The sequence below is a fragment of the Gracilinanus agilis genome, chromosome 2 (genome assembly GCF_016433145.1).
Source record: "Gracilinanus agilis isolate LMUSP501 chromosome 2, AgileGrace, whole genome shotgun sequence".
Classification (NCBI taxonomy): Eukaryota; Metazoa; Chordata; class Mammalia; order Didelphimorphia; family Didelphidae; genus Gracilinanus; species Gracilinanus agilis.
In genome coordinates, this window is record NC_058131.1 from 64,449,715 (window position 1) to 64,466,069 (window position 16,355).

The 16,355-nt window shown below is 46.9% G+C and overlaps 1 protein-coding gene across 1 annotated transcript in view; it reads right to left on the reverse strand.

Moving 5' to 3' along the window:
* CMTM3 (CKLF like MARVEL transmembrane domain containing 3) overlaps positions 1 to 13,425 on the reverse strand; it is a 29,553-nt gene extending 16,128 nt beyond the window's left edge. Inside the window, exon 1 of the mRNA XM_044659436.1 lies at positions 13,297 to 13,425. Within this exon, the coding sequence (XP_044515371.1) occupies positions 13,297 to 13,425 (129 nt within the window). The remainder of the gene's footprint in view (positions 1 to 13,296) is intronic.
* Positions 13,426 to 16,355: the final 2,930 nt, after the last annotated feature.

The following is a 16,355-nucleotide window of genomic DNA, read 5'->3' on the forward strand; positions in this document are numbered from 1 at the left end:
ATAGCTAACATCTATGTAGTGCTTTCTAGGTGCCAAGCATTGTGCTAATATTAAGAAAGTGTAGTCAGTCATTTAAGGAAATCTAGGAACCAGAAGTGAATGATGGGAAGCATTTGGATGAAGGTCGAAATGATTTTGTCACCTAAGTATAAAAAAGAGCACAAGGACAAGTTAGAGGAGGAGTTTGGGAAACAGAGCTTTGACAAGAAGCGTTATAAAGTAGTGATGGAAGACTTCAGTTATCCATGATCTGCTGGAGTATTCTCTTTCTCTGTCTCTGTCTCTACTTCTCTCTGTGTCTCTGTCTCTCTTTCTTTGTCTCTGTCTCTCTGCTTCTCTGTCTCCCCAAAACAGAGAAGCTAATTACTTTTTTAAAAAAACCTTCCCTTCCCTCTTAGAATCAATACTAAGCATCAGTTTCAAGGCAGAGTGGGAAGGGCTAGGCAATTGAGGTTAAGTGACTTGCCCAGAGTCACATAGCCAGGAGGGATCTGAAATCATATTTGAACCCAGGACCTCCAATCTGTAGCCCTGGCTCTCTATCCACTAAGCCACCTCGCTACCCCTTAGCCAATTACTTTTCAACTTGCCTTAGTGATAATTTCATTCTTCAAAAGGTGGAGAAACCAGTAAGAGAAAATTCAATTTCCTCTCCATCCTCACCTCCACCTCCTGACTTCCTTCAAGAGTCAGCTCAAATCCCACCTTCTGCAAGAGGCTTTTCCTGTCTTCAGCTCCCCCTCCTCTTCCTCTTCCTTCCCCACCCCTGCTAGTTTAGCCTTCCTCTCCATTTACATCATATTTATCATGCATATACAGTCATTTTATAGTCTCCCCTATTCGAATGTGAGCTCTTCTATAATGCTTGGCACATACCTAAAAAGCCCTTAGTCAGTGGTTGTTGAGTGACTGACCAAGTGTTCTGGGGCTGATTCTCAGTAACAGAGAGGAAGTGATCTCTGGGGTGTAAATGATGGGAGCCCTGGAGGAAGCTGAACCACTAGAGAGGAAATCTGGGTGTAGCTGACATGCCTTCTAGATTTGAGGAAGGAAGATTTCAAAGGGTTCAGAGGGAGGATGAGTGGTTCCCAGCCTTCAGGACCCATCTAAAGGTTTCAGGGAACATCAACTCAAGAGGAACGAGAGATGACCAAGAATGAAATTCCAAAGAAGGAAAGTTTCCAATGAGAAGGGGAAAAAAAGATTTATCTGAAGAGAACTGATATGAATAAACAAGGAACCCACCAACCAACCTAGATATTAAATGAAGAAGATAGAAGAAGGCCTGGTAACAGAATGAATTTAAGAATGTGACTTGGTCCTATAAGAGGGATGTTAAAGCTCAGAATGAATGGAGGTTCATGAGGAGGGCTAAGGACATTGCCAAAGCCACTAAGGATCTCTTAATTGCCAAATTTAATGGCCCTTTCTCAATTCTCATTCTTCTTGATCTCTCTGCAGCCCTTGACTATCAATCATCCTCTCTTTCTTATGAAAACCTGTCTGGGTTTTCATGACACTTCTTGATTCTCGTCCTACTTCTCTGACTCCTCCTTTTCAGCCTCCTTATCCATATCATCTGTTTTATAACCCCTCTGTGTGGGTATACTCTAAGGTTTTGTCCTGGGCACTATTCTTTTTTTACAATCTTCCTCTGGGTAACCTCATCCATTCCCATGGATTCCATAAGCATCTCTGTCCAAATGACTACCAGATCCATATATCCAATCCAAATCTTTGTCCTGTATTTCAATCCCACAATGCCAACTGCCTATTAGTAGGTATCCCATAATCATCTCAAACTCAAACATATCCAAAACAGAACACGTTATTTCTCCCTCAAATCCATCCCTCTTTCAAATTTCCCCATTACTATTGAGGGTACCACAATTCATCAAGTCACATGAGTTAGCAATCTTGGGGTCATTTTTGATTCCTCACCTCCACATATTCAGTCACCAAATCTCATCTTTCTATCTACACATCATCTTCTGGATATGCTCCTCTTCCCTTCAATCACACAGACACCATCCTAGTTCATGCCCTTATTTCCTTGGATTTTGCAATAGCCTCCAATTTGTTATTTCTCCTCCACACAGCCACCAAAATGCTTTGCCCTAAAGTTCAGTTCTCATCAGGCCATTCCCCGATGCAATTAACTATTCCCTCAAATCAAAAAGGAACCCCCGTTTGGCATTTCAAGGTCTTCACAACCTAGCTCCTTCTACCCGAGTTCCTTTCTCCTTACACACGACTCTTGTCCTTCCTCTCTGCAGTCTAGCCATTCTGGCCTGCTTATTGTTCATCACATAGTATGCACCATTTCCCACATCCATGTGCTTTGATGTTGGCTGTCCCCTCTGTCTGGAATACACTCCCCCCTCGTTGCTTCCTGGGATGCCTATTTTCTTTCAAGACTCAACACAAATACAACCTAGTGTGGGAGGCAATTTCCTCATCTTCCATCTTCCTGTGTCTTCCGATTCATGGTTACCATGTGTTTAATTTGTCTCTATCTTGTATAGACTGATCTAGGACATGCCCTTCCCTTTAGAATGGAAGTTCCTTGGCTCCCTTCTCTGTCTATATCACCTCATTTCATGATCTTGCTATCTCCCAACGGTTCAATTATCTCGATGTAGATGATTCTCAGACCTATTTATTCCTAACTTCCAGTCTTGTTTCACCGACGGTTGATTAGACATTTTGAACTGGAAGTCTCAGAACCATTTCAAAGTCATTTTGTTCAAAACAGATCTCATTGGTTTTTTTCCCCAAACCCTCCCTCTTCCCAACTTCCCTACAACCATGGAGGGTGTTGTAGTTTGTCTCTCATTTTTTTTTTTAAACCCTTAACTTCTGTGTATTGACTTATAGGTGGAAGAGTGGTAAGGGTAGGCAATGGGGGTCAAGTGACTTGCCCAGGGTCACACAGCTGGGAAGTGGCTGAGGCTGGATTTGAACCTAGGACTTCCCATCTCTAGGCTTGGCTCTCAATCCACTGAGGTACCCAGCTGCCCCTTTGTCTCTCATTTTTGAAGAGGACCAATGACAAAATAAAGTAATGCCTTGATATGAGTGTGAAGAGGATGTGAGCAAGGCAGAGCTGCACAAAGTCATCAGCCTTGCTCACCATGGAGGGAACCACCATCTCAGTCACTCAGGCTCAAAACATGGGATGTCATCTCTCCCTCTCCTCTCTCTCCTCCCATCTCATCCTTCCTCTCTCCCTCTCCCCCTTCATCCAATGAGTTGTCAAGACCCGGCATTTTTATATGTGTAACATCTCTTATATAAGCTCCCTTCTCTCCTCTGACACAACCACCACCTTGTGCCTATTGCAGTGGTCTTCTGGTTGGTCTTCCTGCTCAGGTTTCTCCCCACCCCAATCCATCTTCCACTCGGATGTCAACTTATTCTTCCTAACCCGCAGATCTGGCCATGTCACCCCTTACTCAGCAAACTCTGATGACCTCCAGGATCAGATAGAAAGTCCTTTGTTTTATATAGAAAGCTCTTCATGCTCTGGCTCCCTCCTCTCCTTCCTTCCTTCTGCTCTTCCACCCTCCAGGTACCTTACAATCCAGTGATCCTGACCTTCTTGCTGTCCCTCACATAGGACCCTCCTCTCCCAACTTTGTGCCTTTTCTGGGGCTGCTCCTTCATGCCTAGAATTCTCTCCCTCTTCATCTCTGCCTCTTGACTTCCTTGGCTTACTTCAATACAGCTCAAATCCCACCTTCTGGAAAAGGTCTTCTTCTCCTGCCTCCTTTGTTCTGAGATGGCATTCCATTTGCGCTGATCTATATTTTTTAGGTGTACAGCTGTTTGCATTGTTGACTCCTCTTTAGAATGGGAGTTCCTTGAGGGCAGGGACAGTGTTTTTGGTTTTTTTGTATTCCTAGTACTCAGCACTGTGCCTGCCACATCATTAATGCTTAAGAAATGCTAGTTCACTGATTGAAGGCATGGACTACTTCATTTTTTGTCCTTGAATTAGGTGGCAGCTGGTGGCACAGTGGGTAGAGTGTTGGGCTTAGTGTCAGGAAGATCTGAGTTCAAATCCTCAGACAGCTAACTAGCTTAGTGACCCTGGCAACTCAATTAAGCTCTGTCTGCCTCAGTTTTCTCAACTGTAAAATGGGGATAATAATAGCATCTACCTCCCAGGGTTATTGTGAGGATCAAACATGATTAAATGGAATTGTAGCATTAATCAATCTCTAATTCTTTCTTCCTTCCCTCCCTCCCATCCTCCCTCCCTCTTTTCTTCCTTCCTTCCTTCCTTCCTTCCTTCCTCCTTCCCTATGTTATTCCTTCCTTCCTTCCTTCCTTCCTCCTTCCCTATGTTATTCCTTCCTTTCTCTTTCTCTCTGACTCTCTCTTTTCCCTTACCTTCTGTCTTTGAATTAATACTAAGTATCAGTTCCAAGACAGAAGGGTGGTAAAAACTAGGCAATTGGGGTTAAGCGATTTGCCCAGAGTCACACAGCTAGGAAGTAGCTGAGGCCAGATTTGAACCCAAGACCTCCCAACTCCAGGCCTGGCTCTGTATCCACTGAGTACTTTCCCTGGAAACCAAGGTGGGATAGTAGAGCACATCCTCCCAAGGATTTGGAGGCAAATATTTATAGTTTTGTTCTTGCTACATCTTTAAAGTAAAAATTGATTTCCAAAGTCTAATTGATGTTACATGATTAAATGGAGCATCAATCAATCCCTGATGGCTAGCAGTGTGTGTGTGTGTGTGTGTGTGTGTGTGTGTGTGTGTGTGTGTGTGTGTGTAACTGCTTTGATTTCTGGTCCCAAATAAGTGTTGTCATCATAAATCCTAAGATTTAAAGCCAGAATGCAACTTAAGGACCATTTCGTTCCACCCCTTCATTTTAAAGGTGAGGATATTGAGGTCTCCAGGAGGGGCTAGGACAGAGACGACATCTGAACCAGACCCACCCATTTCACTTTGCCTTGCTGTCTACACTGCCATTCTCTGAAGAGTTTTCTAAACTGACATGGGGTTGGGCGTGCGGTTTACTGTCGGACATAGCCATTGTGTTGGTTTTGCCTTAAGGAAGGGTTCAGCAGGGGTGATGGGGAGGATGGGGCACTTACTGGTCTGTGACAGTGGTATAAAACCCCAAATCCTCAGGACAACATTTGATTTTTTTAAAGGAAAAGAACACAGCCAATAGGAAGAAGGAAGTTGAACAATGGCAGATTGTGGTCTCCAGGCCAAGGAGGAGGTAGAGGGGCTGCACATGCAGTGGGAGAGGAAGGATGATGTCACTGACCCTGAGCCCTGGCTTTGTGCTCAGATTCCCGCTGCCCTCCCTTCACATCCCCGAGGACCGAGCGGCGATTCCCATCCAGCCAGAGTGGGGAAGGAGATGGACACACCGGCCATCGCTTCTTAGTCTGACTTTACTGGCTGAGAGGTGGAAGGAGTTCCCGTCCTCAGTGTGTCTACAGGGTTTGCTCTGGATGGGGCTCTGTGACCTAGACTGTGCAGGGCTTGTTATTCCCACTAAGACCAAGCTCAGGGCTTGAAGCAACTTGCTTAGGATCACGCAGTCTGGCCTCTCGCCCATAGATGTCTGGACTCCAGGCCCAACGATCTTTCCATTCCACTGTGGTGAGCCCAGAGACACAGCCTTTTCTCTGGTTCTTTGGTCAGAAGCCAACCCTGAACCTTACAGGATGCTTCCTTCCCATCTCAGGGAGGCTGCTCACAGGAAACCGAGAATATCCTTTGTCCTGCAAAACTGCCTCCTTTGCTCCCACTGCTCCTTCTGCCTGGAATACCCAAGCCTCCCTGCTTCACAGGCTCAAATATTACCCATCTCAAACATTGCATACTTTCTCTCCTTAAGTTTCCCATAACACTCACTTCTCCTGCACCCTCTTAGGGGTCCTCACCTAGAAAATCAAGGCTATTCTCTGTGTTTCTTTTTCATATCTTATACATCTTGACAATCCCCCTTCACCCCACACACAATAATCTCCTTGACTCTGGTCTCAGATGAAGAGGGGGACCTTTTTCCTCATCAAGACCAATCCTTATATACCAGGGGCTCTTACCATTTTCTGTGTCCTGGGTCCCTTTGGCAGTCTGGTGAAACCTTGGAATAATATTTTTCAATGCCTAAATATATAGGATGGCAAAGGCAACCAATTATGGAGAAATGAAGTTCTTAAAATATTATTTATTTAAAAAAACCCCAAATTCCTGGATCTCAAGTTAAGACCCTCTGTGATCCTTCCTAGCTGTATGATCCTGGGCAAGTCATTTAGCCCAAATTGCCTAGCCTTTATTGTTCTTCTGCCTTGGAACTGAAACTCAGTATTGATTCTAAGACAGAAGATAAGGTTTTTTTTTTTTTTTTTTTTAGAACTTGTGTGGTCTCTGTGTAGCTTTGATCCCATGTCCAACCATGTTCTCCAGCAGGTTCGTCTTCAGGCTTCTCTCCTATTTCTCTACTACACCAAATCCTCCAGTGCTTACAAATATGCCCTTGTCTCCCCTGTCCTTAAGAAATTCTTATTAGACCTTAAATATTCAAGTTCTCATTCTATAGTTCTCCGTCCTTTCTCAATCAAATTCCTAGAAAAAGCTATCAACACTCATTGCCTTCCTCTTTCCTCTTTTCTCCTTGGAACCCTCAGTTCTCCTTCCTTTCTTAGTCAAATTTCTAGAAAAAGCCATTGACACTCATTGCCTTCCTCTCTCCTCTTTTCTCCTTGGAACACTCTGTAATCTGGCTTCCATCATTCTATTAAAACAAAATTCAACTTTTCAAAGATACCAAAAATTTGTCTCTCATTTGCCAAAACTTCTGACGTTTCCTCAACCCTCATCTTTCCTGTCCTCTCTGAAGCCTTTAACCCTGTTGTCAATCCTAGCTGCCTGGGCATTCTTTCCTCTCTTGCATTTTCATGATGCCATTCTCTTACTTCTCCCACCTATCCCAATGCTCTTTCTCAGTCTCCTTTGAGGGATTGTCTTCAATGTCACAGGCAGCTAGATGGGCACAGTGGAAAGAAAGTGGAGTCAGAAAGATATGAGTTCAAATCCTACCTCAGACACTGGCTGTGTGATCTTGGGCAAGTCACTTAACCCTGTTTTTCTCAGTTGTCTCATTTGTAAAACGAGTCGAAGAGGAAAATGGAAACACTTCCAGTATCTTGCAATGAAAACTCCAAATAGGGTCATGAAGAGTTGGACATGACTGAATAATAACTTCAGTATCACACCCATAGCAATGGGTGTACCTCCTGCTCTTTCTCTTCCTATCTCTATACTATTAGTATATCCTCCGTACTTAGTCTTGTATCATCGTATTGCTGAGCATACCTAAGTCTATCACAAAACTGCTGTTACTGTGTACAGTGTTCTCCCAGTTCTGTTCTAGCTCTTTCTAAAATCCTCCTGTCTTGGGGACAGATACAGCGGCTCTCCTGGGTTTCATTATCATTGTTTTGCTGAGGTCTTCCAGATTGCAATATTCAGCCTTAGTCTCCCTCCTGAGCTCTAGTCCCACATCACTGACTGTCTCCTGGACATTTCAAACTAGATGCCTTTGGCATCTCAAACTCAACATTCCCCAAACTGAAATCTTTTATCCCCCAAACCCACACGTCTAACGAACTCCCTGTCGAGGGCACCGCTCTCCTTCTCATCATCTGGGTTCAAAACTTCAGGCCCCCTTGACTCTTCCTTCTCCCTTACCCCACATCTCTGAACAACTGCCAATTCCTGTTGATTCTGATGTCCACATTTTGACCTCTCACTTCTGTTGCCTTCTCATTAATTGCACAGCCACCATCTTAATTCAGGCTCTCGTTCCTATTATAATACCCTCCTAATTGGTCAGTCTTCTTTTACTTAGTTATCCTCCCCACACAGCTGCCAAAGTAATATTCCTAAAGTCTAACCATATCACTCCACTACTCAAGAACTTTCCATGACTCCCTATTAACTCTTCTATGCAAGATCAGATACAAAGTCCTTTGTCTGGTATTCAAAATACTTCACAACATGATTCCAACCTAACTTTCTGAGCTTATCACATATTACTCTCTTCCATAAACTCTATGGTCTAGCCAAAGGGGACTTGCTGTTCCCTCACCCATGATATTTCACTCCTATTTCGGTTTGTCTTTGTGGTGGCTGTCCCTCGTGTCTGGACCTTATTCTCCTCACCCTTTTCTCCTGCAATTTCTGATTCCCTTCAAGACTCGAGTGGTGAGCCACCTTCTTTGAAGTCTTTCCTGCACGTCTCTTCCTTCCCTTCTCCCCAACTTCCCCTTTAAAGCTACTCTCTTTCTGGTGACTGTTATTTTTTAATGTATTTTGTATTTACCTCTAGATGAGTATTTTGCCTCACAGGGGAATATTTCATTTCCGTCTTTGCATCCGCACTGTTCTGTATGAAGTAGGCGCTTCTCAAACGTTGCTGACTGGGCGATGGGGGACGCCTTTTTCAGGAAGCCTGCCCTGTTATGATCAATCCACTTTTCCCCTTTCAAACCTCACTCACAAAGGACTCTGTTTTGCATCTTTTAAAATGGGCTTCTGTATTAGTGTAATGATCACTCCCTTTGGGTAGCTTTCCCCTTTACTGGCCTGGGAGCTCCACGAGGGCAGCGACTGTGTCTTATCTAAAAGTTGCACGTGCCCTCGCACCCAGTCCTCTGCCCTGCACATATCTGATACTTTAAAAATGGTTTTTAAAATAAATTCACTCCGGCTTTATGTAGATTGCATTGATGGAGGAAAAGATTTTGGCTCCATTTTAGGGAAAGTTTGATCACTGGCTCTTTGGTCTGAACTGTAGCCAGCTGCTGAAACCCACCCCACCCTGGTCCTCTCGGCCAAGGCAGCTGTGGAAAAGAGCTTGGTTTTAACATCAGAAAACCTGGGTTGCATCCCAGCTCCACCACTGACTAGTCTATGACCTAGGCAACTCCTTTAACCTCTTTCTGCCTCAACCGTGAAATGAAAACGATAATACTTATGGAGACTTGTTGTGCAGAACAAATAAGAAGTGTTTGCCTGGGGCTCTGTACCCTTGAAGGGCTATCTACGTTTCAGCATCTACTCTTGCCATCTCCTCCCAAGAGGTCCAGCTGCAAGGATGGGGGGCTTTCTTGCATTTCTCCTGGCAATAGGACTAGAGCCAAGACCCAGGGCTCCCCAAGCCTCTGGACAATTTTTTTTCTCCTGATTTTACCTCCTTTGCTCAGTGTCCCTTTGAGGGTGGAAAGTTGGTTTTTTCGAGGGACGAGGGGGATACTGGCTATCCCTTCGCTATCTGGTCCCTCTCTGACTTCAGGAAGGAGACAGGAGGAAGGGTGATGAGCAGGATGAATTGGAAGCTAAGTCTATTGCTTTGACCTTTCCTGTTCCCAGAATTCCTGCTGGCTAGTGTTTGTTGGACATCCACTTTCCAAACTGCCTTCAGTCTTGTTCCAGCCCGGGACAGGAGGTAGGCTAGCTAGCACCTGGTCACATTCCAGGTAGAAGATCTAAGCATGAGAGCTCAAAAAGATTATAGGAACATTCAGCAAAAGGCATGCACATAAAGGACAGAAGATGAAACTATATTGTCGTTTGGTTGTTTCGGTCGTGTCTGATTCCTCACGTCCTCTTTTGGGGTTTTCTTGGCAAATATCCTGGAGTGGTTTGCCATTTCCTTCTCCAGTGGATTAAGGCAAACAGATGTTAAGTGACTTGCCCAAGGTCTCATAGCTAGTGAGTACCTGAGGTCTTCCTGACTCTAGGCCCAGAGCTCTATCCAGTGAGCCACCTGGCTGCCCTTGAAGTATATAGGGGTTGCCAACTGTATAAATGGAAGAAATGTTTACACTGATGAGACCCATCTGCATCAGATTAATATAGAGCTGGGCGGGGGGGTGAGGGGCAGTTGGGTGGCTCAGTGGATTGAGAGCCAGGTCTAGAGATGGGAGGTCCTGGGTTCAAATTTGGCCTCACACATTTCCTAGCTGTGTGACCCTGGGCAAGTCACTTAACCCCCATTGCTTAGTGCTTCCCACTCTTCTGCCTTAGAACCAATACCCAGTATTGACTCTAAGACAGAAGGTGAGGGTTAAAAAAAAAAAAAAAAAGAATATAGAGCTGGGGCAGCAAGGTGGCACAGTGGATAGAGTATCAGGCCTGGAGTCAGGAGGTCCTTCCTAAGGACTCAGTGGCAGAGTGGGGACTGCATCCCAGGCTCTTTGGTAAGCTCAGCTGGGGCTCTTTGCCCTAGACCACGGTTCCTCTCTTGAATAGATGCCGCACTTGCTGCTGTGGCATTTCTGCTTTTCCCCTGTGGGGGCTGTGGGCCCTGGGCCACTTTCCAAAGTGGGAGGGAGGAGTGACTCCAGTGGGTGGAGAAATCATGGTGACTTCACTGAACAAAAACCAGATGTGCAAAGGAGGAGAAATCTGGCTGCTGTTCCACTTTCCAAGTCCTAGGAGAAGGGGGAGGGAGGAGGAGGATGAGCCACATTTCACCTTTATAGGACTAGGAAAAGGCTGGGGGAAGCCTGGGAGGGGGGAGGGAAGGGTGGCCGGAGAGGGGGAGGGGCAGGTGGAATGCTCATGTGAGCCCCCAGGAAGTGCAATCCAGGGAGACGTTTATAGAGTGGGAATGGGCTGGATTTGCTGAAGAGGCTAGAAAGTCTGGGCTCCAGGAAAGAAGGGCCCTGCCCTTTACCAATAACAAAGGACTGCTCCAGGTGCAGCTGGGATACCAAAGGGATGGAGCTAATCCTAGGACCTGGGAAAATTAGTCATAGACTCTTAGGCATGGAAGAGATGGTGGAGAGAACTGAGTCCAAAGCACCTCATTTTACAGAAGAGGAAACGGAGGCCCAAGGTTACTCCATAAAGTGGGGCAGAGCAGTAACTTGAATGCAGGTCGCCTCTTCCAAGCTCAGTATTATTTCTTTTCCTCCCTCCCTCCCTTCCTCTCCCTCTCTCCTTCCTTCCTTCCTTCCTTCCTTCCTTCCTTCCTTCCTTCCTTCCTTCCTTCCTTCCTTCCCTCCCTCTTTCTTTCTTGCCTTACCTTCTGCCATAGTATTAATTCTAAGACAAAAGATCAGCAAGGGATAAGCAATGGGAGTTAAGTGACTTGCCCAGGGTCACACAGCTAGGAAGAATTTCAGATTTGAACCCAGATCCTCCCCGACTCCAGGCCTGGCACTCTATCCACTGTGAGTCCTCTTGCCGGTCCTCTTGCCCTCTCCCCAGTATTCTTAATATTTTGAGTCTGCCCTCACAGCCAAAGCTGTCTAAAAGTGGGGATGGTGTGCCTTGGAGGATGGTGAATCTCCTGTTTTTTTTTTTTTTTTTTTTTTTTTTTTTTTTTTTTTTAGTAAGAGCTTTAAACAGAGTCTTTATTACTAGGGATGCTATTCATGGGGTTCCTTTCATGCAGATGTTGAACTAAATGGCCTCAGGTCCTTTGCAGGTCTGAAGTTGTAGGACTGATTCTAAGAAAATATGAGCAATAGAAGCAGGGATCAGCCTTATGATTTCATTGGTGTAAGGAACTCCTGGATGAGGTAACTCCATCCACCAGTGCTGGTCAACAGCTTCTCCAAAACTTAGGAGTTTTAGAAACTTGCCTAGAGTTCTGAGAGTTTAAGGGAGAGTCATGCAGAAAGAATGCTTCAGAGGCGGCACTTGAGCCCTGGTCTTCCCCGCCTTGAGGACAGCTCTTTATCCACTACTGTACAATGTTGTTGTTGTTCAGTCATTCAGTCATGTTTGACCTTACATGACCTGATTTAGGGTTTTCTTGACAGATACTGGAGTGGTTTGCCATTTCCTTTTCCAGCTCATTTAAGAGATCAGGAAACAGAGGCCAACAGGGTTAAGTGACTTGCTCAGGGTCACAAAGCTAGAAAATGTCTGAGGTCAGAATTCATTTCCTCCTCCAGCTTATTTAACAGATGAAGAAACTGAGGCCAGTAGGGTAAAGTGACTTGTCTAGGATCACTTAGTAAGTGTCTGAGGCTAGATTTGAACTCGGGAATGTGAGTCTTTCTGACTTCAAGTCTGGTGTCCTATCCACTGGTCCATCTGGCCTCCTATTTCCCAATGCCTCTCATGAAAAACAATCAGGACTTTCTGGAAGGATTCGGACAGATGGTTTTGGAAGGCCACGTCCGGGTTACTAAGGCCACCTTTAAGGTAGAACAAAGAGAAGACAAACAGGTCCCTCCCAAGCACGGTCTTTTGGGTAAATGACTCCGGGTGTAGAGGCACCATGGGTAACAGCCATAAGGCTTGGGCTGTTCAGATGGGCGGGTCATAGACCATAAAACTTCGGAGCTGCCCGAGACCTCCTTCCCGGAGCCTCCCTCTGATCCTCCTCAGGGCCTCAGCCAGAGGATTCTCCCCGACGCGGCAGCTGACAAAAGCCTTTACCTTCCCTCACCTCTCCCCACCCAGCTCAGAGGCGAGGAGGAAGTAGACCTCCGACACATCCCTTTCTGCCTCCCCCAGGCAGTGCTAGGGCCAGGGTACGGGGGGGAGGGTTGCTTGGCCCCTCCCCCTGGGAGCAGCGCTACCATACTGCCCCCCCCCCCCGCCCCCGAACCCGGACCCTAAACCGCTGAAACTCTGTTCTTGGCCCCTGGTGTGGAAGGCGCCTGAGACCTCCCGGCAGCTAAGGGCTCATCGCGGGCCCCCTGAGCAAGAAAGAACCGTTCTGAGGTCCGAGACCCGAGTTCTAGCCCTACCACGGCTTCCAGTCCCTGTGCAGTCTTTGACAAATATTTTCTCCTCCCTGGGCATCGCAGTAACGGGAAGCAGTCTCTATTCTCTGACGTTCTGTGTTGTTCTAAGGTTCCTAAGCAAAGCGGTCAGGGCAAGTTCTAAGAGTCCTTGGAACCACCAGGCGTTTTGGGACCCGAAGGAGAGGGACATCTGGCAAGCCTTGGAGCCGAAGTGTGGCAGCCAGCCGGCAGGCTGGCCCGGGCTGGTAAGGATGCGAGCGGCTCGAATCCTCCCTGCCTCGCTGCCCGCCATCCTCCGCTCCACTCTAGCCCAGCCGCGCCCCCGCCCTTCGCCTCCGGACTCTGTGGATGGTCCGCCCCCAGGACTGGGTTCAGGTCTTCCCAGTAGAGTGCAGGGCTCAGCCTGGCTGAGGTGGGCGCGGCTGCCCTGGCGCGGTGCCATACACACCGTGGATCAATGGGTTCAGGTCCCGTCCCGTCCCTGGGGCGCCCCCGCCCCCATCTCCTCTAGGGTGCGAGGCTCGGGGCTCGGGGCGCCTCCTTACTTACCGATTCTCCTAGGAGGAGGCGGCCCTTGCGGGAGCACACGAATTCCCGTGAGGGGAGCAGAGCTCTCAGGCTCTGGGGCTGGGGGTCATCCGGGGCCCCCGCGGCCTCAGTGTCGGCTGGGGGCCACATGGCAGCAGCGGGACCGGGAGCCCTCTCTCCCTCTCGCCCCCCTTACCCTCCTTTCTTTGAGGGAAACGGAAATCATGACACTGCGGAAACGCGAGGAGGAGGAAGGAGGGGAAGAAAGCGAGAAGGGAGAGAGATCTCCCAGTTCAACTAGAGGGAGGAGAGCCCTCAGGGGCCCACAGCGCGAGCCCCCTCCGCCACCCCCATCCTCTCCCTCCGCTGGTCCTCTGCTGGTCTTCCTCTGGTCCTCCTCTCCACCGCTCCTTGGTCTGGGGCCCATTTAATCTTCTTCGGGCTATTAGCTGATGAGACCGTTTCTCTGTCTCTGTTTCTGTTTGTCTCTGTCAGTACCCACCCAGGTAACATCTCTCCCACTTGTCCTCTCCTCTAGGACTCCTCACTCCTTCTCCCACCTCCTCTACTCCCTGCCTTCATCCTGTACCCCACTTCCCTTCCTTCCATCCTTCTCTGAGTTGGCAGATTAACTCTATGTACATATCTAGTCATGTCACTCCTTCGATGAAAAACCCTCAGTGGCCTCCTATTAGCTACCCACGAAAAATGGAATCCTTCCTCCTGACTCTCACAATATTACACTATCCTACTTTTATGGACTCATAAAGCATTGATAAAAAAAAAAATCCTTACCTTCTGTCTTAGTATCAATTAAAGTCGGGGTTAAATAACTTGTCTAGGGTCACATAACTAGGAAGTGTTTGAGGCTTGATTTGGACCTAGGACCTCCCAGCTCCAGGCCTGGCACCCTATATCCACCGTGCTACTTAGCTGGCCCTATAAAGTATTGGATTGAAAATCAATAGACCTTGTTTTTAAATCCCAGCTTTGTAACCTGGGGCAAGTCACTGCGGGGGCTTTCAACTCAGCTGGCAATCCAACCATCCTAGGACCTGGCGAATCCTTTCACATAGTCTCCATTCATTCCTCCACAGCTTATGCTGGGCTTTCTAGCTTCCTTGGCCTCTCTCCACCTATCCTTTCAAGTTCAGAGCCCCCAAGCCAATAGAGCACCACCACATCTTAAAAACCGTTCTATCCCCAGTCAGTCCAAAAAAAAAAAATCACTTATGAAGCTCCTACTATGTGCCAGGCACTGTTGGAAGCCCGGCAGATTCAAAGAAAGACAAAAGATGATTCCTCCTCTTAAGGGAGAGACATCATGCAAACTGCTGTGGATGACCAAGGTATAGACTAGGAATCAGATAGTCAACTGAAGGGAAGGCAGAAGAATTAGGAGAAAGAGAAAAAAAACCTTTACCTTCTGTCTTAGAATAGATACTGAGTATTGATTCCCAGGGATAAGGGCTAGGCGATGGGAGTTAAGTGACTAGCTCAAGGTCATACAGTTAGGAACTGCCTGAGGTCACATTTGAACCCAGGACCTCCAGTCTCCAGGTCTGGCACTGTATCCAATGAGCCACCCAGCTTCCCCCAAATATTAACTTTTAATCATTGCACCTATGTAGGATCCCAGACAAACTGGAAAAACAAAGATAGAGAGCATTTGTTGTTTCTTCCATGGTATATACTTCCATAAAAATATATACATGTCTCCTGGATAGACTGAAATGCCCTTGAAGAGAGAGAATGTTTCATTTCTGTCTCTGTATCCACATTGCAGGCACTTGTTTCAGAACAGTAACCCTGACTTTGGCCTACCTCTCTGGGCATCCTCATTATCTTTGATTCTTCAAATTGTCCTAGAAAATCAAAGGAATCTCATTCCCATTTTAGAGATGAAGAGAGCTTGCCCAGTGGAATGCCAGCCTCTTACTAATCCAAGTCCAGTAAATATGCATTAAGCCTTCTATGTGTCAAGCACTGCGCTAAGTCAAGCAGAAGTGACAAGAGGCAGATCTGGGTTTGAGGGACAGAATTCCAAACTTCCCATTAGAGCCCCTTTGAAGTCACAGCTTGCTACATTTGGAGGGAGGGAGTTTCCCATCCTTGGAGGTCTTTGAATGGAGACTGGAACCCCTTAACTGGAAGGTTGTAGAGGGGACTCCTGCTGAGGTGCAGATTGGGCAAGGTGACTTCTGAGGTCACTGTCCACATTGGGGTTCTACGATTCTGGTCACTCGGGCTCTTTGCTGTCTCGCCTGATGGTTTTTCCATCATGGCACACAATTACTGGGATTTCAAGTTTGGTCTCTTGCCTCGAGAGACCTTAGCCTCTGGCCCTTGGCCGGGGCTCTCTGAGGAGAAGGCATACTTCTGGCTGGAAGGGCCAGTTAGTTCAAACCCTGGACTCCTGAAAGGGCTGAAACAGAAGATGGGGATAGTTATGAATACCCAGCATTCATTCTGAGGCACCTTTTAGGCTGGGAATACTACAGGCAAAAGGAAAAGTAGTCCCTGTCCTCAAGGAGTTTGTAAACTTATTATTGCACGAATGCAGGGACTCTTGAGCATAACCGATGCTATGAAGTCATCCATGTTCTCAGTAATAAAAATTCAGGGACCTTATCTTGGAAATAGGGGGCATTTCCATGGAAGCCAACTTTGTAACTACCACCATGGATAAAAGGGAGGAGCCGGAACACTTTCCCAAGGAGTTCCTGTGCCGCTCCTGGGGCAAGCACAGCTTTATAGAAGAAATGACAGCCTTGACTGCCACCTGGAAAACGTTGGAGGAATCTGTTAAGTAGATTTCATGTTTCTATGGAATTTTTGGCCACAGAGGCTTTTACAAAGCCAAATGCACTAAGGAGAAGAAGGCAGGGAGAATTCTAAAGGGAAGAAGGTGGAGGGATCCCCTACTGAGGCAAAGTCAGCCAAGGAGGACTCTGTAGCAATCGTAAGCAATCCTGTCAGTGCTACCTAACATCTCCCAGATTCATGCCCTTCTCTCCACTCACACGGACACTCTCTTTCACTGGCCAGGCAAACCCCACATAAGACATGCAACTTCTCAG